Below are 26,330 nucleotides of genomic sequence, written 5' to 3'. Positions count from 1 at the left end.
GTGGGGAAAAGCACAAAATATTAATCATCTGTGTTTTTGAAATATGTTGTTTAGCAAGTCTGAAGGTATTTCTTTAAGAAAGATTTTATTTAAAAAAAAATTTGTTCTGGGTTTGTTCTAGCAACTTAGTTGACTTGGTCTCTAAAGAAGGAACTCTACTAATATTTTAATTGTGAATGGTGGGGAAAAATGTTAACTTGGGATGGATTTTCTCTGTCATTTAGTTTTATGGTGAGCTGTGATGAATGACACTATAACTTGTATTTCTTCTCATATGAAATGAATTATTTGCCTCTTCAGCTTATTTATCTGTTGCAGTCTAGATATTCTTACTGCTTAAATACTTCATATATATCACTTGTCATAGTTGGTGAAAATTCTTTTCCTAGTTTATTCATTTTAAATGTAGCTTGTTCATTTTGCTGTGTAGTGGTACAAGTGTCTTAATGGTATTTGTAAATTTGGAGATATTCAAAGGTTTTTGGATGTGTGACTCATGAGTGTGAAGGATCTACTCTATTAAAATTTCATGAAATTCATTCTATTTCTAGGTGCTAATCTGCTCCACTGATTTCTGGGCCAGCATGTCATTTTAATTATTGCTTTTTAAATTTTTGATATTTTATTTTAGCATAATGGTACCACCCATCCACCTTTGTAGAATAGTTCTTAATGCTGTCATTGATCCCTCCCCTCACCCCCATGAGCTTTAAAATTATTTTTGTGAAATACTAAAATGAATCTATCTTGAGGGAATTTTGATTGAGAATGTGTACATATTTGTAAATTAGTTTGGGAAATTAATTCTTTTACAATATTTATTTTCCCCATTTTGGAAGCTGGAATATCTCCTACTAATCTATTTTAAAAATTAAAGCATCACACCAAAGGTTTGAATGCCAAAAAGTAAGTAAGATTCTGATGTGGCCCATAGTTTTACTGTCTTGTTCACATATAACTTTGTATTTTATATTATTATATTACAAAATCTCAATTTTTCAAAGTGCAGAAGTATTCAGCAGTTTGGATAGGAGTGACTGGGTATCATGAGTCACCTGTATGCATTTCTATATACTCTGCCGAAAATAGGAAGTGTCTGTTTCTTGCCAATGATGTGTGATATGGATGACCTTTTTTGATGTGATATTGAAAACACATCTATTCAGCTAAAAGGTGGAATATACATAATACTGAATGTGATGTGTGTGAACTTTTCCAAAACATGAATGAAAGATTTAAGGTTTTCTGGTGTGGGTTTTTACTTCCTTTCTTGAGCAGTTTTTTTGTTGTTTCAATGTTAACTGTTTCACAACAGTTTGACATAGCTAATCACAACAGTTATTAGCTGTGACTTGATTAAAATATATTTGTAAGTCATCCTTTTCAGGTACCATTTCTTTTATCAAAGTAATAGTTTTCTTTCATCTTCTGACAGAGATCTATCAGATCTTTTGCCAATGATGATCGCCATGTTATGGTGAAACATTCGACAATTTATCCATCTCCGGAGGAACTTGAAGCTGTTCAGAATATGGTATCTACTGTTGAGTGTGCTCTTAAACATGTCTCAGATTGGCTGGATGAAACAAGTAAAGGCACAAAAGCAGAGGGTGAGACCGAAGTAAAGAAGGAAGAGGCCGTAGACACCTATTCCAAGTAAGTGTGACCTGACCTTTGTGTGACACTTTACTTGTAGTGCCCAGAAAGTCCAGGGTCCCATCCCACTGGGTTACACTTGGTATGTGGTGTTCTTTGGGTTTTCTCGTTTATATGACTGTAAACAAGGAAGTAATTGTGGAATTTTTCTGAGTTAAATTTGAAGGGACAGTAGAAGAGGAATAATGATTAGATCAGAGAAACAGGATAGAGATGTTCAGGATCCCTTTAAAAAGGGATATAAGCCCTTAAAAAAACCCCTCTGTTTCAGAGATTGTGATATGTCATCTTTTTCATGTGTTGGTTTAGTTTCCTAAATTCAGAAGTAAACACTAGTTTTTTTTTTTTTTTGGTCTCTGGGGAAGTCGTAAAATGTCATTTTTTCAGGTGTTTAAAAATTCTGATGTAGAAGAAAGAGTGCAGGAGAATGTCCTCCAAAGGTATTTTTGACTGAATCTTCCTCGACGACTCCCAGGATCCAGTGTAGTGTCTTACATGTAGTACATGCTCATTGGGTATTGAATGAATGGCCTAATGGGAACCAGACCCTTCAGCTATTACAGCAGTGCTTCCAGTGCTGCAGCAAAAGTGAGTTATGAGTGAGATAAAGCTGAGTGATAACTAGGAAACTATTTATGCCTTGCTAAACTTAGAGTTACTGTTTTGAGCAATGTCACTATGATTGGAGTAAGAATATAGTTTACTTTGAAAGAGGAAGCTCATTTGACTGCATTGTATTCGTAGGATTAAGAACATTACTTTGACTACAACTGGTAAATTGAGGATAGAAGTTACAGAATTTTTTTCTCAGCCTTTCAATTCTATATCAGTATGATAAGTAGATAAAGAATAGTGGGAAAGTATTGATAAATTGATTTCTTTAACTGAAAGATAGTGTAACCTTTCCATCTTCAGATGAAAGAAAATCAGTATCCGTTTTTAGCTGAAGATTATATTTTCTTGACGTCGTTAACTTATTACAGGTAATATATACATTAGCTATAGATTTGTCAGCTTGAAGTTTCTTGGCAATATAATTCACTTTTTCTTGCATATGATAAGTTTAAAAAAGATACTGTCAAAATATACAGTTCATTGGTAATTAGTAGTATCATCCAATAATGAAGCTCTTTGTATCTTAGTCCCCGCACAAGTTAAATAGTCATAAATTCCTTACTTATAGATTTTTCGGAATACATGTATACTAATTAAATAATTTTCTATTAAAGAAAAAAAAAAAAAAGATTAACTGATTGATTGGCCACACTGCAGGGGTTGTGTAATCTTAGTTCACAAATCAGGAATTGAATCTGGGCCAAGGCAGTGAAAGTGCCGAGTCTTAACAACTGGATCACTAGGGAATTCCTGCATTCCGTGTTTAAGTTGCATGTCGGAATGTGTTTATACCATTTATTGTGGTAAAACTTCTATGATTTGCTGTTTTTACCATTTCTAAGTATTTTTCAGTGAAGTCAGTCCTTTTAAATACATCTCTATGCTGTCAAGGCTGAACAGACTCTTGGAAAGTGCTCCAGTAGACACTTGCTGAACTGGATCAGGTTGCTGAGTTGTCAAGGTGTTTAAAACATGATGTACTGTGTGCTTTGTTTGAATTTTTAAATAGTGTTGTGTGAACTCTGTAAAGTGTTTCCAGTTTGTGAAACATTCCTGGATTGAGCCCTTGGGTGTGATTCTTCCTGTGTAGTAGAGCTTAAGGTGTAGAATGATTGTGTCCCTATTTTATATAAAACAGAGGCAGGCATGGCTTCCAGACAGAGCTGTTGTGGTCATAGACACAAATTATGCTCCTGATGTGTGCTAAGCACTGCAGAGGGCCCAGAGACAGGGAGGGCTTGCTTGTATTTATTAAGGACCTTCTATTGCCAGGCACTGTTAGACAGCTTTTACCTGTGTGCTCGTGTTTTACCTCTTTACAAACTGACTCACAAGTTCCCACTATATGTATTTTAGAAATATTAAGTATTTAGCTTAATTTAAATTAATTCCCTGTTGGGGTCACTTGCTTTATAATACCTCATATTCAAATTCATTACTAAAATTTAGAACTGAATTAAGACTTAGTTTCTCTGCTCAGTCTTGCTGTCTTCTACATGGTAAGACCAAGTATATCATAGTTATGGTATAGAATGTAATAAGCAAGCTAATAAGGGCTAGTTAATAACATCTACTGTTTATTGAGTGCCAATTACTGTATCAGATTACTTTTCACATTATTTTACAACAAATCTGCTAGTCTCTATTACTGTTGCCTGTCCTCCACCCCCATTTTACTTAAATTTCCAGTGCTTCATATTTGGTTATGAAGAAAGAGTGACTCAGAATTGATAACAAATTTACCTTGCTTAAGGTCACTGAGTGTGTGGTGGAGTCAGGATTCACATTCAAGTCTGTCAGACTCAGATCTACTTTTCTTCACATCTTCACTTTGATTATCCATGACCAAAACGTGAAAGTACAGAGCAGGGAAAGACTAGGTGTGGGGTCTGGGGATCAGAAAAATCCTCACAAAGGAGGTAGCATTTGCAGTTGGCTCTCCAGAGAGTGAGTAGGGTTTGTCAGACAGTGAAAGTAGAAGAAAAAATAAATATCAGCAAGGATCTAGGTGTGAAAAAGTATCAGGAAAAAGTATCGGGACTGTTTAAAGAATAATAGCTATTTTTTATTGAGCTATTAATATATGCCAGGCTCTGGGCTAAGTTCATTACTTATGCTAATTATTAATAAGTGATATTCTCAGTACTGCTCTGAGGAAGGTATTACTCTGTTGTTTTTTTTTTAACAAATGAAGAAATAGACTCAAAGTCAAGTAATTTGTAATTTGTCCAGTGTCATATAGTAAGTGGCAGATCCAGGATTCGAAACAGGAAGTCATGCTCATTCCTAAATTGCTTCCCAATAAGCCCATGTCTTAAGTGTTCAGTGGGACACCAGGAAAGACGCAGGCAGAGTTCCGTCCTTGTGCCTTTGGAAGACTGCTCTGGTTGTAACATACTCTATACAGTAGATGAGATGCTAGGAGTTAGGTGAGACGTAGTAAGAGCCTGAAAAGAAGCTAGTTTGAAGACGGGTTTAAGAGTGATTATGAGGGGAGAATTTATAAACTGTTACTAGGTTTCGGAGAAAGATGAAAGAATAGGAATACAGAGGAAAAAATAATCAAAGATGACAGACTCTATTCTTAATATCAAATAATGCCCTATATTTGGTTTACTTGCTTCAAAATGATTTTTATTTCTTTTTATACTTGTACCACCCTTATAATTTTTCATTGCTTTAATGTTTATTGACTCTCTCAGGTGTGCCAGGCACTGAGCTGTGGCTGAGTTATTTATGATTTCCTGTCTTGTTTCCATTGCCACTATTCTGTTTCTCTTTTCTCCAGTTCATTCTCCAACTCTGCTAACTTGGGCTCAACTCTACTGACTCTGCCCTCAGCTAGAATGACCTTTTTTTCTCTTTAACCAAATCATGACTCTGCTGAAGTCACTCTTGAACTTTGCCTTGCTTGAAGTCTCTAATTTTGATCTTTCTCTTTTCTGAAATTATGATGCAGTCATAACGTAAAGAGCTTGAGTGTTGTGGTCATATCATCTTGAGTTTGAATCTGTTGTTCACTTGTTCAGTCATGTCCAACTCTGTGCTACCCCATGGACTGCAGAACCATTTTACTCTCTGTGAACTTGAACAATTAATCACCAGTTTTGAGATTCTCATTCCTTGTCTTTCAAATGCAGGCTCTTTGTTAGGTCTAAATGAGATTTGTGGCATGCAGTTTGTTCTCAGATGTCACATTTGTCTTCCTTTTTAAGCAGGTTTTAAACAGCTTTTGTACTTAATCTGCAGTGTGAGCCTCTGAAGCAGGAGAATTTGGAGTATGTTCTCCATATTCAAACACTTGCTTATTTGTTGAATGACCATTAAGTTGAGTTACATTTTCATTTGTAATTGAGGGGAATGAACTAATAAGCTTTAGGTATTAAAATCAAGGATAGATATTAATGTTATTCTTATGCACCATTCATGACTTGATATTCTTTGAATGTGCGTTCTTCTGGTTACCACTGGATTTGGAATGTGTGTGTTGGCAGATCATCTTTGGGTTCCTCAGCTCTTCACTTTGATCACATTATTCTGCTTTCCCCATAAACTTTTATGGATTCCTAGAATGCTACAGCTACAAGGAGAGAGCTAAGGCTTACCCAGCCAATAGCCATTTTACAGTTACAGATACTGAGCCAGAAGGCACTGCTAGGAGCAGAGGTCAGGTCTTTTCATTTCCATTCTGATGCTCTTTCTTAGTATACCACGGTGTTCATGTTTGTCACAATTCTTTACTTGCTAATTAAAAGGTAAAAGGAGGAAGTTTGAATAATTGAAAAGATATTTAAGGGGATACAGTATTTTTGGATTTTCCTAAGCAGTATAGATTTAATAAAGAATTGAGAGATCTATCATTTGAAACAGTCTCCCTACTGGTTCTTTGTGTAAGGTAGTTTATGAGCCTTAAATCTGAGACTTACTTTTGTGGAATTTTGGATATCTGGATTTATGTTCTCCCTTATCAATTCATATGGATATCCAGAAAACCAAGTGATGATTAAGTTATAGTTTCAGAAGTAGGCTGTGAAAGTAATCATTCAGACTTTTATTTTTAGGGATCAAGGTGGTCGGACATTGTGTGGTGTAATGAGGATTGGCCTGGTTGCAAAAGGCTTGCTGATTAAAGATGATATGGACTTGGAGCTGGTTTTAATGTGCAAAGACAAACCCACAGAGACCCTGTTAAATACAGTCAAAGATAATCTTCCTATTCAGATTCAGGTGAGTACAGTTTAATTGTACCTCTAGGAGAATTTGTGAAAAGGTAAAAATAGGTAGTGATCTTCATTAATTTAATAAAAAGAAATTGATAACGTAAAAGGTAGGTACAGACGGCTACTCTGGGTCTGTGCATCATCCATCACATCTAAGGCAAACTTCTGGTGATTAGTATTCAAAGTACAGTCTTAAATTTTTCAGACGTATGTTGCTGAGAGTCTTCATGTTTTCCAGAGTAGGCCTCTCAATGTTATAAAACTCTCTAGAAGGTTTGATATAGGGTGGAAAAGAACAAAAAGAGCCTGGACAACTGGAAACTTTGATAGATGCTAATTTTTTGAATTGATGACTCTGTTAATTTCATTTCATTCATTCATTCTGTTAATAGAAACTCACTATTAATTCCTTGTTTTCGAGCCTTTTTCATATTGGGATGCATTTAGAGAATTTTACTGTTGTCATGTTTCCTGGAGGATGCTGCTGGAGGCTGAAGGCTCCCCAGGGCTGAAGGCAACTGGTTGGTCCAGGGCTGTGGTCACTTTAGGACCTGCTCTACCAGCCTGCTCCAAGGGTCAGTTGAAAACTGTGATCACCTTTCATTTTCAGATATGTTACCTTTGGTATAATTAGATTACATCTTTTTGATGATTTTATATCAGTTAGTCCTTCAATCCATGTTGCATAAATAGATATCAGTACATAAGGCTGAACTGTGAGTTGTTGAATGCTCTCTTTTTTTGTAGTTGGTTTCCTTTATTTGTATTTCTTCTGTGGAGACCTTTTTCCCCCCAAAGTAAAATGAATTCTAAATTTGTCTTTATTAGCTTTGTTACTGGATCATTTTCTTTCATATTCACCAACTGATTTTCAGAACCATCTTCCTGACTTTAATCTGCCGTTCCTGAAACTCAAATTTGTGTTACTTGTTGACACATTCTCCTATATTAATTTCTGGAGCACTTTTAAAAAAAAATCGTTTTTAGATCTTAACACTTACTTTCTAAGTGAGCAAATATATTTGATTTTTCCATTTTCAGTTCTGATTGAAGGAAAGTTTCTGTTCTTTCAAGGGTTAAATTCATTTCTTTTAAAGAAAGATATAAAAGATTAAAGACTAAATCATTGTGTGATCATTTGAGAAGGGAGAGTGGTAAGCAACATGGAGTACAGTAAAGAAAGTTCAGTAACGGGTTTCTGACTATACTTTTTGTTATTAGAATGTTAATGTTGTAAAATCCATCTTTTTTCCATTATTTTTACATTTATTTCTGCTTTTATTATAGTGAACATTGTTATTCTTAAATTTGTACTAGAGTAATCAGCAAAGAGTTGGACATATGGAGGCTTTTCCAACCATCTCACCCCCTTTTCTGTTCTCTTTAGTGAGTTCTGTTTTATATGAGTGGTCATATTTTCAGTGTGTCAGGATGGGAAAAGGGTTGAAAATCAGCTGTAAGAAATTGAAGATCTGTTGTATTTCTCAGTATCGAAGATGCAGGAAATTGGAGCTTCAGTTGTACTAATAGAGCTTTCTCAGTGTAGTTCACAACTGTGTGAACTCTGTATTTTCTATTTCTGGGCACTACAGTTTTAAACTTTTTGTCAGGCTAGCAAGTGTTTGAGGGAAGGGCCTGGGAGAGAATGCAGACTGTGTAAACTGTTTCAAATTTGAAGAGACTAGGGCTTTTTACACTAGAGAAGCTGAAAAAAGATACAAGTATCTTCAGATCTTTGAAGAGCAAAAGTGGCCTGAACTCTTAAGACCAGTGGTGGACATTTTAAGAAACATATCTGATTTTAACATAGCCAGTAGAGTTATCCAGCAATGAAACCAGCGGCTTTGTGTGATGGTTGGGATCCATGACTGTAGCTGTTTGGGTAGAGGTACCCAAATAAATGGGGATGTAATTGTATACTCACTTTATATTAATTTATATATGTACACATATTTGCTATGCCTTTATATGTACACACAAGCATGGACATCTTATTATTAATACAAAAATGTTTAGAAAATCATTTAAAATGGGATTTTTGCATTTATTCCCTGCCTACCCCTTTTTTCTTGGTGTTCGTTTGGAAAACCAATCTCTGATACAATACGAACTTATTTCCTTGTGAATTAAAAACTTTTTCTCTGAACACTTATCATAGCAAAACTTTGAGTTATCAGGGTACTTTAATTAATTGGGATTGTATCAGACCTTTTCTCTATGTACTCTTTTCTATGGTGATTTTAGAACTTCCCTTGAGCAGAGGAAGAAGGATGACCAAAACCAGAGTCATTTAGAATTAGTCTAGCCCAATACTCATATCATATTTCATTACTCTGGATGTGTCTTAAAGAGTGATCTGCATGTACAGTTGAAAAATTGACTGTGCTTTTTCTCTGAGACATCTTTACTGCTCTTATGCAGAGTGAATGTGAGCAGTTTCCTGCTTTTTTCTCTGTACTCTAGTTCTGGCTTTTCCAGCCACTATGTGGCCTTTCCCTTTCTTGGTTTCCTCTGTTCAAAATTAGGGTAATGAATTTTCAGTTTTCTGTCTTTTTTTGGATGTTTAATGGTAAAATGCTGTTCTTATATAAATGACTTTGAGTTCCCTTAATGCACAGTTGATGAGTAGAGAGACCCAGTAGTGTTTCTGTTCAACTATTTAATAGGTAATATATATTAAATTTTACCACCAAGAAAGGCCCTGTGTAACTAAACTATATATATTTAATGTATAGCAATACATTAAATGTATACTTAAAAGCAATCCTAGTTGGTGATAATTTTTTGTATAATTGTTAAAAGAAGCAGTGAACATTTCCGTGTGGATGTCAGATGACTTGTCCCAGAGAAGGTCTCACTGGAGTGATTTCTGACACCTCTTGTTAGAGACGGGAAGTTAGTTACTTGTTTATATTAACCTTTCTACTGATGAGTGATTGTGCAGAGATCCATTTTCATTTATTCTTACTTGATTTTCTTTAAAAATCTACATAATCTTACATAAAAGATTAGATAATCTTATAAATCTTTATTAGCAAGTAGGAGTTCCTGTTTAGGTTGTCCTATCAAAAAAGATATTGGTTTAGAGAGCATTCCCAGCAACTTACTATTCTATATAAGTCCTTTGTAATAATTTCAAGAACAATAATTTACCTTTTGTTGTATAATGATGCTTTTGGTAACTTTCACTTTCAAATATTAGAAAGAATGATTTTAAATGTTGTTTAATAATTGAATAGATGATTGACCTTGTGGTTGCTTTTTGAGGGATGGAGAAAGAGGATTCGCCGGTAAGTTGGGAGAGAGAAATGTTACTTCCACCCTAAAGAACTAAAGATTAGTCTTTCAGAACAGTAAAAACTAATCGTTAATAACTTTTGAAAACCAAGACTAAGGGGGGAATCATTCATTTTTTGAAATTTTAATTAATTGGCTGTATTTGAAATCTTGGTGACTTTCAGAAACTCACAGAAGAGAAATATCAAGTGGAACAATGTGTAGATGAGGCATCTATTATAATTCGGAATACAAAAGAACCCACGCTAACTTTGAAGGTGATACTTACTTCCCCTCTAATTAGAGACGAATTGGAGAAGAAGGACGGAGGTACACATGTGTATATATATGTATATGTATATATAGAGAGACATAGATGTGTATATATAAATATATATTTGTTTTGTTCACATAAGACCTCTCTTAAATGCTGCACTAATTATGTTCAGTGGATTTAAGAAATAATCTGTCTTTTGTTTTTTGCCAGAGTATTTTAAGCAGATTTATTCCTATACGATCTCTGTATTTTGCAAAAATGTTTATATTCAAAATGTTTATATTCAACCTAAAATATGTTAATTCAGAAAAACCTGTGCTTATGTTGGTTTTAAATCCACTTTAATTTTTATACTGTTTCGGTGTTCTGTTTTACTTTGTCTAGTTTTGCATTGCTATTGGTATCAGCTAACCTGTTCTGGGTAGCTTGGTTATTAGGTCTGATTTTAGGGTTAAATGTGGTTCAAAACAGTACTGTTTTCAATTTTACATGTAGTAACTCCGTAACTTTTTAAGAATTATGCTTTAATTGCCTAAGTGTTTTGTAATGTAAGAGAGATAAATTAGGGGGCTTTTTATTTTTTTTTTAAATAATCTTTAGTAAAAATTTTTTTCTAGGAGGTGTGTGATCCTTTTAACATTTAGGATTTTATATATGTGGGAATTTTAATCTGACTTTCTTCTGAAGTTAAAAAGAATTTCTGCATAGCAATGCCGTCAAATAAAAGTGGAGTGAGAAATCTATTCCATTTTAAGAAGTACTGTTGGAGCTGGATTTCTTTTTAAATATTTTTATCCTTTCACATCAGCTTGTTTCTGCCTCTTAGTCCTGTCTCTAGAAACTTGCCGTGTGCTATTTCTCCTGTGTCAGACCTTTGACCAACTGGCCTCTCTGTTATGACAGTTTAGAGGCAGTGTGGCCTAACTGGGCCATCAAGGACTCCCTGTTGCTGTTTTTCATCACTAGATATTCAGCAAGTTCCATTGTTTACTCCCCTACCTGAAATACCAGTGCAGCAAGAAGTATTGGTCAGTTTCTTAATTTATTTCAAGTTGACGATAAAGGAAGAAAAAGACACATTTTATCAGAGATGTTAGAATTTCAAGTTTTGAAGGCATGACTCATAGGATTTCTTAAAGTAAAAGTGATAGACTTCCTTTTTAAAGAAGTCCTTTGGGTACTAAAACCAGCTATACCATACCCAACAGATAGAAACTAGGTGCATTTATGAATCATAGTTTAAAATTAAAGTACATCCACTCTGTAATTGGGTTTATCCCTGTACTTTTTCTTTTGGGCTGTATATAGTATCTCTAACACCTCTGAAGAACCAATCTTAAATGGCTTAATTTCTTTAACAGCATTACAGTTCACCATTAACTGTAGAACTATAAAATGATTTCTGAAGTATCAAGATAATTCTGTTAATTCTGGTAAGCTGTGTTCTATTTGACCCTCTAGTGTAAAACTAACCATTTCTAAGTATAGTTATAGATATTATTAAAAATTATTTGAGTATAGAGAGATGAGAAGATGACTGAAGTTGCCAGAGGCTAAATTTGTCTAGATTTGAAGTTGCCAAAGACTAAATAATGTTTGCTTGCAGCTGGACTCATCTCTCCCATTACTTTGAAAGCATTGAGAACAATAGGCTTCTTTCCCTCCATGGTTTTGTGCACTTACATGGGATTTTATGGTTTCAGTGATAACTCTAAGCTTAGTCTGTTGCCTTTATTACTAGGTTCAGAGGACCTGAAAACAGATCTTAGTATGTTATACCCTTACTAGAAGACTAGTTATTGCAGAATGGAATTTGCAGTGGAGTAGGGGAGTCATAGTCTGTTCAAGGTGTTCAGGTTATTAAAGGATTGCAAGACCTCTTTATAAGCTCAATCTCATCAGCTGATGTTGACATAATTGCGTGGGATCAGATAAGATGAAAGAATCAGCTTGAATCTAATTTTTTACTTCCTCTCCTTTTGAATGGCAGCAAGATTTGCTTTGCTGTTTTCCTTAACCTCACAGCCCTGCCCACTCACCTGTTATCTCTCATAATTTGCTCGTTTTGTCTAATTTAGACTTTGTCGAAGTTTTTAGATCTGTGCTAGCAGTTTTGTGTGTTATTGGGTAACTGAGGATCCAGTGTAAGCGTTTAAGACCTGAGCTGTACAGTTCTATAGGATTTCTTTCATCCCACCAGATAACTCCTCTTGCCTTGATGCAGTTCTTTTCAGCTGCATGGGGTCAAAGTACAGATTCATTTGGGTTCCAGGAATTTCTAAGTTTGAGAGAAATCTCTTTAAAAAAATATGCACTCATTTTCTTTCTCAAAGTTTAAAAAAATTCGCGTTGTAAATACTTTTTGGGGAGAGATTTTCCTGCAGAATATCAACTTCTCTTCTCCCACAGAACAAACCGGCTGTTCACAGTATATACCTCATGTGTTTCCCTTTCCTTGGGACATATTTGGGTAAAATCAAAAAGGAAAAATGTCTGAGAGCAGGCAGAACTGGAGGACTGAATCTGGTGAGAGCACCACACTTTTCTTCTCAGTGTGTTTCTGCAGAAGTGGCTCTAGCTAATTACTCATTTCCTATTGCTGTTTGGATTTTCAGTGGCCAGACTATAGTGAATTTTTTGGTATTATTTACTGTTTCACAGGTAAGAGTCCTCCTGTGCTGTCAGCCTTCTTTCTATATTCTAACCCTTTACTTGAAGGCCCTGTAGAATAACCATTCCCTATAACTATATGGGGCTTCTCAGGTGGCGCTAATGGTAAAGAACCTCCTGCCAATGCAGGAGACACATAAGAGACGTGAGTTAGATCCCTGGGTCGGGAACATCCTCTGGAGGAGGGCATGGCAACCTACTCCAGTATTCTTGCCTAGAGAATCCCGTGGACAGAGGACTTTGGCAGGCTACAGTCCTTGGAGTCCCGAAGAATCAGACACACTGAAGTGACCTAACATGCACACATACATGCATTACTACATGCTTCCTGCTAAAGAAGGCATAGCAAAAAGAACACAGACCTTGGTGGCAGCCAAGTGTTTGACCCTTAACTCCATTAACTGTTACTGTGTGCCTTGGACATATGTCTTCACTTCAAAATGTGGGTAATGAATACTTTAGAAGTTGTTTGAGAGAATTTATGTAATAATATGACCTGTATAATACCCAGCACAAAGTGATTGATTAGTAAACAGTGGTAGTTAGTTTAGTAAACAAAAAGTCACAGCACAAACTCATCTACTCAAAGTGCCTTGAATTTACAGTGAGAATAATGTGTAATAATAGGTTTGAAGTAGTAAACATAAACAGAGTTAAACTGTTAAATACCCATTGATGTGTAGTACTGAAATCAGTATACTGTATTTGCTGCAGTGCTAGTAATGAGCTGACTTACTATTAATGTAAAGTTTATGGTTCATTGAGACAGATGTCTTTTTCCCTACCCATGTCCTTTATCCGTAGCACCTTAAGTGGTACCTAATACTTAGAAGGCAATTAAAACCTGTTAAATTAATTTTTGTAGCTAGCATATTATCTGATCAAATAGAACTGTTTGGTGTGTAAGAAGCATTAACAATGGACATCTCAGAATTCAAGTAATATATATATATTAAAGATTTTGCTTTGCTAAGGTATTTTATAACTTACTGTGTTATAAGCACTTTCTCATATATGATTTAACTCTCAATAGCTATGAGGTGAAGAAGGCAATGGCACCCCATTCCAGTACTTTTGCCTGGGAAATCCCATGGACAGAGGAGCCTGGTAGGCTACAGTCCATGGGGTCGCAAACAGTCGGACACAACTGAGTGACTTCACTTTCACTTTTCACTTTCATGCATTGGGGAAGGAAATGACAACCCACTCCAGTGTTCATGCCTGGAAAATCCCAGGGACAGGGGAGCCTGACCGGCTGCCGTCTATGGGGTCGTACAGAGTCGGACACTACTGAAGCGACTTAGCAGCAGCAGCAGCTATGAGGTAGATAGTTGTCCTGTTTTATAATGAAGAAAGGTTTCACCCATCTCTTCTGACTCTCAAGTCCAGTTACTATATAGGATGATCGTAGGAGATCTTAGCTGATTTAGTTTTTCTGAGCGTCCCATGGTCCAAGCTGCTTTTGGTGCTTGTGATTTTAAACCAGAAGTATATTTGCTGAGGGTGATAAATCCATCTGCTTACTGTATTTACCATACTTTGAAACCAAGTGGATAGGGAAACTTCAAAGGCACTTGTGATAACTTAGACTGAGATAAACTGCAGTGCTCAATATTAGGGGAGATTCTCAGGGTGTCACAAAAAAGTTGCCCAAGCGCCCCTTAGTTGCCAGTGTGAACTTCCAGTGCGGTTTGTCAGAAGTTCACTAGTGTGAGTCCTGTTAGGTGGAAGACTAGTCCAAAGGTCACAACGAGGATTTCTAACAATGCTGCAGTTTTATTCTCCTGCCTTCCCCAGCTGCTTGACTTGCCTTGTCCGGTGTAAACCTGTAGCCACTATCTTTCCAGTGGCCCACTGCCTACTGAGGCATTGCAGAAAAGTCATATCTAATGATGTTTCTGTCATAAACTAGGATAACAGTGCTCTGTTTTACCTTCATGCTACATTTACCTGTTCATATTATTGTAGCCTGAGGTTTCTCATGGATAGTGACTTGAAGCATAATGTCTGCTCTTCACACAGCCTCAAGGAATTGAGAGAAGGACTGCTCGGATCTCTTCAGGCTACCTTGGAGATTCTGTCAGTATGCACTCAGTAGCTCAGCTTCATTCCAACTTTGAAATGTCAGGGAGGTCTTCATGATAACCCAGCTTGATTGTTTTATCTTTGAAGAACTCAGGTTCCAGACACGTAAATTCTGTTTAACACAATCATGTTCTGGCTTTTCCCTGCCCCATCTGCAGGCTAGTGTTTTTGTGAACAGGCAGAGTTAGCTTGCATGTAAGGGATGGAGAGAAACTGACCAACATTTCCTGCAGGACGGTGTGTTTCTGGTCACAGATCTAACCCCCAACCAAATAAAAGTTAGGCATAATAGACTTCCTTTCAGTGCTTCCATTGTTTAGAATGTTTTATGTACCTTCGTGCTCTGATGCCAGGTTATTGAGCAGTGAATTTTTTAAAAGCTGTTTTTCTTTGCTTTTGGCATTTTTGTTACTATCCCCTATGTTTTTTTTTTTTTTTTTTAATCTGTTATACTGGTCACTATAGGAAAAAAATGAAATGGTTCATAGTTCCATTGTTTCTGATTTAAAGACACCAAGATACCTTTTTTACTAGAAAAGCTTTGTTTCTCTACAAAACTGAAACACCTATGTTAAAGTTTATACAGAAATGTTAAATTCGAGGTTCTACTTTGAGAAGTGCAGTGTTTTTCCAGCAGCAATTCTGTGATTGCCACATTTTTTAATGAATGAAAATATATAAAACTGTGTTATTAATTATGTAAAAGAAATAGGCAAGCAAGGCTTACAAGTAGCACTACAGTGCCGCATAAATTTATATAGTTTTAAAATAAGCTTTGAAGAAGGTAAAATGAGATGAATTATTACATCCACTCTGCTGTTCTCACCTCATGAATATTGAAACATTTTGGATCTTTTGACTTTTTGACTATCAGAGCATGAAGAAACCTGGTCATGCTGATGATGATGTTAAAGGGAATTCAGTCAAGTCTTCTGTTCATTGCCTGTTCCTTTCATCTCTTTTTAGTAGAATCTTCTGCCTCCAAATGTTGACTGTCTGTAGCAAGCTGATGTCACTAGTTTTTTAAAATAAGAATTAATGAATATAATTTGACTTTGGGAATAAGAGAATTTATCTAAACACTTTTGCCATTGTTCCCCTGTAAAACTGTCTGTGTGGTGATGAGCAGATGTTAATTACAAGCTGTTCACCGGACAGCAGCATCAGAAAGTTGAAACGGAGCTCTTTGGCCTTGTCTCTTCCTACCCAGACTTCCTCTGACCCCTCCCCTCTTCCACTGATCTTGCCCCCTGCCGCTCTCCTGCCCTCTAGCCTTTCCTGATACTCCTACTTGATCCAATGACAGAATGAAACATAGTTTGCTTTACTCTAAAAGTCCTAAAAAATAAGCATGGTCTATTCCTTTTCTTGAGATTACATTATTTAGCAGTCAGTCAACCTTTGTCATGTCTAACTTCTAAGAGATTCTAACTGTTCATTTATAGTAGTTCTGCTTTGTATGTGAGCTTTACACAGATGCTTGTATTGACCACAGTTAAACATTTTGACATGTAAACACGAAAATGAATTACTTCTGTGTTTTGTGTCATTCAAAAGAATTACGCAAAGACAGGAACTAGGTCGCCTATGAAGTAAATACCTATAGTGTGTTTGCTTATGTTTATAAATAAAAGCACATTATCATTTCTTTTTGAGGCTTTCCATTTTATGAGGAAAAAGGGGTAATGAAATGAGACCCTGTATTGTGAATTTGTTGGCAGATATTAATGTGAAACAATGCAAGTATCTGCTGTAGGGCTCACCTGGTCAGAAAATAAGTGTGTAGCACTTCAGCCTTGACATGTTGAAGCCAATAAAGAAAGCCCACATAAACATACTGCTGAGATTGTGACTGTCTGATTGTACCAGGAAGTGTTGGTGGGCTCTGAGAGTTCTTAAAAGAGGAAGGTAAATACGACTTAATTGGATTAGACAAAGACTTCTCCAAGAAACATTTGTATGTTATATGCATTTAAATTAATGCAGCGATTCTTCAAAAGTTTAAAAACCCACTTTTTAGCGGCTAAGAGGAAATAAATTTGGCTATCTAAACATGGATTTAGTATCTTGTGACATCTTCTCAAATATGAATATTTGTCACTAATCACATGTTTGAGTTCTTAATTTTGCTGCTCCTGGCCATCCAGTCCAACTCTGAAATGTTAAGGCAAGTCAGATAGTTGTACTTCAATAGTATTCTTTGCTGCTTTTTGGGAAAAAAAAGGTATGCAAAACTTGAAATGTATTTCACCATATTTCATATTTTAGTTTTAATAATTTTGGTTTAGAGAAGAAACAGAGAGCTCCATGGTCACACTGGAAGAGTTTTCCTCAGTGGGGTAAAGTTTCTATTAATGGTTATCTTGTTGGATGAGTTAATTTTGTTGTAAAATAAAATTGCCATGCTCAGTGTATTGTTAGTATATCTCAAATTGATGACCTAAGCCCTAATTTTCCTTAAGAACTGATTAGTGATTAAAATCCCTTCTTCTATAAAGAAAAGTTGTTATTGCTGTTGGTCTCAGATTTCTACTCTTTGTACCTTGTCAAAGGAAAAGTGCTATGTACCTATTTTGTGCCCTGTGATGTTACATACATGCTTAATAAGATCCCAGACTGTATGTAGCAGTGATCATTGATTTGTTTACTGACTGAGCGAATGCCTTTGTGCTCCTGTTGGACTTGTGCGCAGAATGGCTCTATTGATGATTTACCCAAGTAATGATAGTGCACATAATCTAAAAAGAAAGCAACAAAGCCAAAACCTGAAATCTTCTGGGAGTCTTATTAGTTATACTCATATGCTGCTCTTCTTTTTATTTTTATTGTTTGGTAATTTGACAGGAATCCCTTGGTCAAATTGTATCTGTCTCTCTTTATTCCATTTTCCCATTAGAAAAAGTTGCGATGAAAGATCCTCCGGACTTACTGGACAGGCAGAAATGCCTGAACGCCTTGGCGTCTCTTCGACATGCCAAATGGTTTCAGGTTGGCTTTTTGTTATTCTCTTATTGTTACTGTAACCTTTTGCAGGTTTCATTTGGAACACCTGCCACTTAATGGTTTCTGTGTAATATATAAAATGGGGTGCGCTCTACCTCTTAGTGTTATTGTAGGGGTAAATGATTTAATTTAGGTGTAGTGCCTACTATAGCTTCTACTATAGTTAATGATGTTTAATTGTCATATAATCCTTTTGGACTTAGTACTCTGAATTTCAAATGACAGCTTATAAAATGCAAACATGGGTGAGAAAAGCTAAAAATGGAGTTGCCATGAGGCTATAAAACCAATTCTAATAATATACTTCCTTTACTTTAAACTCTGCCTTCCTAAACCATAATTTTACTACTTTTAATAACTTGAGTTTTTGGTTTGCTTGACAACTTATGAAGATTGACCAATTAGTATTCATTTTAAATAACCTGTCCATGATCAGTGTCCTTAAAATGAAGAATGGATTTCAACAGGGATATTGGAATCATTTTGTTTGTTTTAGGCAAGGGCAAATGGATTAAAGTCATGTGTAATTGTCCTCCGCATTCTCCGTGATTTGTGCAACAGAGTCCCCACATGGGCACCATTAAAAGGATGGGTAAGTACTTAAATATGATTAAAAGCAAATTATGAAACTATAGTCAGAGGAAATCCTGTAGAAATTATATGTTACTGTATTCTGAATTAGCTAAGGTGTGCATTTATCTATTTTTGTTCTGGGAAAAAATTATAGAGGTTTTTATATGATTTCTTTTTTATGAATTTAATTTGTATTATACATACATTTATATTTATAAATTTACATTAATTTGTAAAATATGTAAATTTAATAAGTAATATAATATCTTCTAGCCACTAGAGCTTATATGTGAAAAATGTCTCTTTTACTTCATCATATTCATATTATAGAGACTGAGATAATTTTTCTGACAAAAGGTTCTTTACCTGTTAAAAGTGAGTGTCTTCCTGCACTTTTACTCTCCACTGATGGTTGATTATTATTGACCTACTGCCTGGAAAAGCATGCTTGACTGGCACATTTCTCTTTCAGTGCTGCTTCCATTTAAAATAAAAATTACCTGGTATACCAGTATAAGGTTCCCATATCTTGTTTTCCTTTCTCTTTTGAGTACAGACATTTAAAAATAAGTTCATATTAGTAATTAAAGTTAGGTGAATAGTACAGTTAACCGTAGTTTAAAATGTATGTTGCCAAACTTAATTAATTTGGAAATTATTATGCTTGATCCAGTAAAGAACATTATAAAACAAGTGAAGTTATAAAGGGTTATTTTAGATTAATTTAACAATTATTACTTCGATATTGGCATTATGAACCTTTTAGTTTATTAAATATGGAGATTTGGTCCTTTTTAAATTCCAGTTGTACTACTTGGGGCAGGATGTCTGGAATGAAGTCTTATTATGGTTTGAGTCCATCCTAGGTAAAGTGGGAGATAGGTGGGCTGGGTTTGAACACTGATTATTTATTGGCCATTACTAACCTACATGAAGGCTTGTTAAATCTTTGTTAAGTTAGATGACTGCAGTTTCTTTAGTAATCCTTTCAGGGTAACTGAAAATAAACTTTTTGTAGCAAAAAGTCTTCTGAATATGTACTCTCAAAAAGAGTTGATTTAAGCACTCTGGCTGGGGTAAAACTTGATAATCAAGTGGGAAAAGTTAATTGGGCCCTAAATGTTAAATGGACTTTAACCTTTTGGCCTCCATTGTAGATAGAAATGTCAGCTCACATTTAACTGGAAACCTTTTAACACTTGGTGCATGTACTAATTTGTAATTTAATATCTTCTAGCCACTAGAGCTTATATGTGAAAAGTCTATAGGTACTTGTAATAGACCTTTGGGCGCTGGGGAGGCCTTGAGACGAGTAATGGAGTGTTTGGCATCTGGAATTCTACTTCCTGGTAAGGGTTTCAAACTCTGGAGGCAGAAGAATCAACAATTTCATTTAAATATAGTTTTCTATTATGTGCTAAGTTTGTCCTCTACACAGGAAAATGATGTGTAGGAGTTGTTTTGCTTTGAATTTTAGCAACTAGAAGTGTCATAAAACTCTCTTTCAATAATTGTAATTTATGTTTTATATATACTAACATAAAAGGTACTAATAAGATATTGTGTCTGCTATGAAGTTGCTTTACCCAGAACTCTGAATTTGAAAATGGTTATGTGAAGTTAAAATGTATGATGTTCATTCTGTTTGCAGTCTGGTGTTTAATTTGGAAAAATTAAATTTGGTCCTTTTTTCCATATATAATCCCTTAAAAGATTTGGGGTGATTCATCATGCTGTTTCTAAATTCTCAGAGTTAAGACCCAATTTTGACCTTAGATATACAAATGACTTCTAGTAAAATAAGGACATTTAAATGCTAACATATTGAAAATAAGTGTCCATTTTACTCCATTTAATTCAGCAGACTTTTAACCTTGTTCTTTTAGGTTTTTTTTTTTTTCCTTTTCTTTTCTTTTTCCTCTCCATTCTTTTCTTTCTCTCTATTTTGTGTTAGTTTACTGAATTCTAAGTTCAGTTCTGAATGGTACTTGTGTTTGTTTTTTTTTTGCCTTTGCCAAAGGGGGTCCTGGTCTTCATGATCCTTGTGAGCGAGATCCAACAGATGCTCTGAGCTATATGACCATCCAGCAAAAAGAAGATATTACCCACAGTGCACAGGTAGGAGATGGGCCCTATGACTGTGGTCTCTTAGAAAGAATGATATCATGTAATTTATTTAAAAACTTTTTTTCTTGCCTTCTGTTGGGGACTTTTGTCATCATAATAATAGCATTTGATGAATGTGTTTTTAGCTAGATGTTCTAAGGGCTTTATGAATGAAAAATTTTAATAAATATAATCTTTTTTTCTTTAGCATGCACTCAGACTATCAGCCTTTGGTCAGATTTATAAAGTGCTGGAGATGGACCCCCTTCCATCTAGTAAGCCTTTTCAGAAATATTCCTGGTCAGTTACTGATAAAGAAGGTGAGTGTAAATATTTTGTATTGGGGTGCGTGTGGGCAGTGATGGAGATGGTCGTGAAATGTTTATCTTGTTAGAGCTGAGAGCATTTGAAGTTTTTAACCCAAGTCATATATAAGAGCGTTTACTGCTTTTCTTCATTTTCTTCTGTCCCATCAGTGACATCAACTTGCTTTCATTTGTTCTTTCTAGTGACAAACTCATTTGGCTATTGTTGATCAGATTCCATTACGGCATAGACTTAGGGACGGCACTCTGAGAACCCTTGGTCTGAAGTGAAGAAAAAAGTTACAAGCTAGGGGGAGATGTCAGGGTCACTCATCAGTTTGATGATCTTGTCATGCTTGGAAGTGTTACGTAACCAAGAAAGAGAAAACATATGCATAATATAGGAGAAAAATATATTGGAAAATTCAGAACTGTCTTCCATTTGTTCTAGTCTGTGTGAACTCAGAGTTTCAGCAGAAAGAGCACAGGCTTTAGGGTCAGTATGACCTGGTTCCCCTCACAGTGCCCATGCTCACTAGCTTTAGGCCTTGAGCACTTAGTTCATCTCTTGCCTTGTGGGTATTACTCCCACTTTATTAGCTATTGTCAGATTATATGCCCATCTCAGTGCTTGGAAACAGTAGATACGCAAATATGAATCTTCTTATTCTCATTATGCCACAAAAAACCTCCCTCCCTCTTTTCCTCCCTCACTCTCCTATTATACTAGAAGGTGGGATGTTTAACACCGGTTATTTTCACCTGTGGCATCCCATCTACCACGAATGATACTATTCTAATAATTTTTTGAATGACAAAAATAGTGCAGTGGCCCAATCTGTTTATTAAAAGAACAGAATTCCAGTGTATGTAAACACTTTTCAAGGAGTCTACCAAATCAAAATTATTTCATAATAGTACTAAAACTTTTTTTTTCACCCATTTCTGCTCTTTCATGTGTTTACAGTTTTCTAGAAGCTGCGTATGACTTGTGATGGCATCGTCACTCTGATGCTAATGAATTTTTTGTATTAAAATTTTTGTTTTAATTTCTAATATGCTAACTATTGATTGACACTACCCACAAAACAAAGTTCTTTGGATGCTCAATTTTTTAAGAGGATACAGTGGTCCTGAGACTGAAAAGTATGAGCATCACTGCCTTCTTCTGTAAATTCCTCAGGGGTAAGGAATCCTCCAGAGCTCACCACAGAGCTATTACAAACCAATGCTCAATAAATGTTTGTGGAATGATGGCCATTTTCTTGGAGAGTGCTCACTCAGCAGCATTTTTGAAAGAGATTCACATAACCATGTCTCTAGATTTAATGACTGAATAGAAATTTCATATATATTTGTAGATTCTAGAAGGCAATGGCACCCCACTCCAGTACTCTTGCCTAGAAAAATCCCATGGATGGAGGAGCCTGGTAGGCTGCAGTCCATGAGGTCGCTAAGAGTCGGACACGACTGAGCGACTTCACTTTCACTTTTCACTTTCATGCCTTGGAGAAGGAAATGGCAACCCACTCCAGTGTTCTTGCCTGGAAAATCCCAGGGATGGGGGTGCCTGGTGGGCTGCCATCTATGGGGTCGCACAGAGTCGGACAAGACTGAAGTGACTTAGCAGCAGCAGCAGAGTTAATAATGAAAATTTTTATTTTAGTCACTGAATTCGTAGTAGTTCTTCTGGTTTTGTGTTTTGTCTTTTACTGGATAGTAAAAGTTTATTGTTATGTGACTTAGACTTCTTTTAACTTTTAAGTTAAAGTTCTCAAGAGTTTGGGAACTACTGGTCTGTCAATTTTTAGCTTAAAATAGAACCAGACAGTTGGTGTTTCCATTTGAGTCCTATCAGTTACTACTAGCTGCATGGCTTGGCTGTAAGATGAGGGAGTCAAGGCTGTTGCCTCCAGACAGGAGCTGCATTATTCTTCATGCTTTCATGTTTTTAGCACCTGGCTTTTAAACTTTATTCTTAGAATTCTTGGTGATTTCTATATGCATTTAGATGATTTTTTTCTTTAGAATTCTGACTTCTTAATTCCTTGACATCCTCTCTCACAAATATTTTCTACTTCGTCTCAGGTGTGCATTTTGAGGACATATCCTAGATCTTGTCTTCAGTATGTATACTTGTGCCCTCTCCCTAATTCATTCTCAAAAATCCCCCATTGTAACTGCCTCTAGTTGTCATAATGTCTAGTACTTCTGCTCCAATTCTTGATACTCATCATTGATTCTGTTAACTTCTGATAGTGCTTCACCTTCCTCATGTTCTCACTTCTGTCACTTCTCTGCTTATAGTCACGTGGTCTGTCATTATGATCACTCCGTAGCATATACCTTCTTTGTTGATCCTCTCTTCCCAGCAACTCTGGTTGAAATCCAACTCTTTCCCTATGTCAGACATCAATGAAGAAAAAAATACTTGGACATCTTAACTCTTTTCCCTTTAAGTTTCAGACATTAACCTTAAGTAGACTATTTGTGTTGGCTGGAAATTCTCTTGTAAGTTGTAGAGTTCTCCAATTTTCCTAGACAACTGTTGAACATCTTCTGTCACTTTATACTTTTCTCCCCAGCTCTCCTTCTCAACTGATGACCTTGTTTGTTTGAAGTCCCCTTGCACTTAACTTTCCTTCCCTTGACTGGGAAAAGCCCAGCCTTTCTACTCATTCACTATATCACATCCCCTTTTGCCTATAGATGAACATCATCCAGCAATTCTTTCTTTTCTCATCAGCATGAATTCCTCCTTTTCTGCTGAACCATTCTCATCAGCATAAAAACCTGCTATAATGTCTCTCATTTGAAAAACAAAGCTAAACTCCCCCTTGATTCTGCAACTTTCTCCAACAGGAAGAAGCTGCTCCCTTTTATAGGAGTATGTTTCTTTTTCCTTTTCCTCAGTTTCTTTAAAGCTTATTCCAACCAGACTTTCTTCCTCATCTCTCTGAGTCTCTCCTGTGACCTTTTCAGCAACACTGGACACAGGTGAATACTTTCTCTGCTATAATTAGTTATATATAGAAAAGTATAAGATCAGTTCAGTCTCTCAGTCATGTCATTAAAAAAGTAATTATTTAAAAATTCCATATAATCACCATCCTAGTTAAGAAACAGAACATTGTCAGCTTCTCAGAAACATTTACTTATCCTAACACATCACTTCCCTGCTCCTTAAACTACTGATTTTTTATAATATTTTTGATTTTCTTTAAAGCTTTTCCACTTTTGTATGCTTTCTTAATTTAATTTGCTATTGCCTAGAACTTTATAGAAATAAAATCCTACTGAATTTAATCTTCCGTGACTGGCGTCTTTCTGTCCAGTGTTGTTTGGAATACTTTCATGTTACTGCACATAGTCATAGTTCATTTTATACTTATGTAGTGTCCATTATGAATATGCTGTAGCTTAGCCATTGTACTTTGGAAGGACATTAGGCTTCTTTTTATTTTTTGGCAGCCACCCACATTGTTGCTGGGAGCTTACTTATATATGCCTTCTGGAGTATAGATGCAGGAGTTACTGTAGACCAGTATAAGATCTAGGAAGTTGTACACATAGCAATTTATATTCCTACCAGAAGTGTATGAGAGTTCCTGTTGTTTTATATCCTCAACAACATTTGCTATTGTCAGACACTTTTTCTGACATGAAGTACTACTTTTCATTTGACTTCCAGGTCATTACTTTGTCATGGATCTTTATACGACTGTACTTTGCTCAGCTGTCTTTGTTTTTTCTTATCTTCCTGATTTCGAATATTAAAGTGTCCTGGGTGCAGACCTCAAACCATTTTTCTTTATTTACACCCATTTAGACTCTTTCAGAGATGTTTCTTGTCTTGAAATACCTTCTATTCACTGCAGATTCCCAAGTTTACGTTTTCACTCTAGACTCCCAGCCCTTGACCTCAGCCCTCCCTATCTGAATCCCTCTCAGTGTTTCCACATGGATGTCTCACAGACACCTCACACTTCAGATGTCCTGTCCTTAATCTCCTTCTCACCTGTTCTTCCCATTGTTATCGCCATCCCAGACGTTGGAAACTACCCATCTCCATGCTCAGGCCAAAAACCTTCACCCTTGAATCTTCTCTTTCTTTCACCCACATGCACATCATCAGCAAACCTGGCTGTTTTACTTTCAAAGTGTGTCTGGTATTCAGCTCTTTAACTTCTTCACTGGTGCCATCCTGGCCTAAGTTGCCCTTGTCATCTCTTGCCTTTGTTATTGTCTGTCTGCTGTACCTGGTCTTCCTTGCCTTCCTTATCTGTTCTCAATAAAGCAGCAGTTTTCTTTTTGTTGTTCCCCTTATTATCTATAATTACAGATTCATAAGAAATTGCTAAGATTGTACAGAGATGTCCCATGGAACCTTCACCTGGTTTCTCCCAGTGGTTACATCTTGTGTAACTATAGGAGAATATGGAAACCAAGAAATTGACATTTATACAATGTGGGTATAGGTTTTATGCCACTTTATCACATGTATAGATTTGTGTAAACCCCATGGCAGACAAGACACAGATGATTTCATCACCACAGAGAACTCGTGTATGCGGCCTGTTTAGAGCAATACCACTCCTCTTCCTTCAGCCATCCTAGAGCCTTGGAGTGAAAGTCACTCAGTCGTGTCTGACTCTTTGCAAGTAGGAATGGGTAGCCTTTCCCTTCTTAAGAGGATCTTCCCAACCCAGGGATCGAACCCAGGTCTCCCACATTGCAGGCGGATTCTTTACAAGCTGAGCCACAAGGGAAGCCCTCAAGCCTTGGAAACTACTGATTTTTCTCCATCTCTGTAATTTTGTTACTTCAAGAATTTTATATCAATGAAGTTATCATTATGTGATTTTTTGAGATCCTCATCCCCCTACTTAGCCTGATACTTTTGTGACCCATCCAAGTTGTTGGCACATGTCAATAGTTTATTCCTTTTTACTGTTAAGTAGGATTCTGTGCCACAGATGAACCAGAGTTTGGTTAAGTCATGCACCTATTGTAGGACATTTTGTTTGTCTCTAGTTTTTGACAATTACAAATAAAGATGCTGTGAACAACCTTGTGGGGGTTTTTGTGAGCAGATCATAGAAACACAGATTTTTGTGTGTTAAATTAATCGGCAGTTTTCCTTTGTTGCAGTGTTTTGTTCAATTTTGGCTCTAAGGTTTTACGGGCCTCTTAAAATGAGTTGAGAAGTATCCGTCCTTCTTTTTCTGTTCTTGGAAGAGATTGTGTAATATTGATGTTATTTCTTTCTTAAATGTTTGGAAGAATTTATCAGTGAAACCATTTGGGTGTGAGATTTTCTTTGTGGAAAGGTTTTAACTTAAGGATCTAATTTCCTTTATGTGTATCAAGCTATCTTCTTATGAGAGTTTTGGTAAATTGTGTTTTTCTAGGAATTTGTTCATCTAAATTTAAATATAGTTTATAACCACTTGTAAAAGAATGAAACTAGAACACTTTCTAATACCATACACAAAAATAAACTCAAAATGGATTAAAGATCTAAACATAAGACCAGAAACTATA

The 26,330-nt window shown here is 36.0% G+C and overlaps 1 protein-coding gene across 6 annotated transcripts in view; it reads left to right on the top strand.

Moving 5' to 3' along the window:
- The window catches only part of STRBP (spermatid perinuclear RNA binding protein), a 150,764-nt gene that overhangs the window by 77,594 nt on the left and 46,840 nt on the right, over positions 1–26,330 (top strand). For all 6 annotated transcript variants that reach the window (XR_825616.1, XM_010844028.1, XM_010844025.1 and 3 more), the window contains exons 3-10: positions 1,436–1,656; positions 6,333–6,498; positions 9,953–10,097; positions 17,696–17,787; positions 18,299–18,394; positions 19,613–19,724; positions 20,396–20,493; positions 20,690–20,801. Coding sequence is in view for 5 of the 6 variants with exons in the window: in XM_010844028.1 (XP_010842330.1) it covers positions 1,436–1,656; positions 6,333–6,498; positions 9,953–10,097; positions 17,696–17,787; positions 18,299–18,394; positions 19,613–19,724; positions 20,396–20,493; positions 20,690–20,801 (1,042 nt within the window). In the remaining variant the exon portion in view is untranslated. The remainder of the gene's footprint in view (positions 1–1,435; positions 1,657–6,332; positions 6,499–9,952; positions 10,098–17,695; positions 17,788–18,298; positions 18,395–19,612; positions 19,725–20,395; positions 20,494–20,689; positions 20,802–26,330) is intronic.

Source organism: Bison bison, unplaced genomic scaffold (assembly GCF_000754665.1).
Source record: "Bison bison bison isolate TAMUID 2011002044 unplaced genomic scaffold, Bison_UMD1.0 scf7180017864193, whole genome shotgun sequence".
Classification (NCBI taxonomy): domain Eukaryota; kingdom Metazoa; phylum Chordata; class Mammalia; order Artiodactyla; family Bovidae; genus Bison; species Bison bison.
This window is presented reverse-complemented; position numbering and strand designations above follow the sequence as displayed.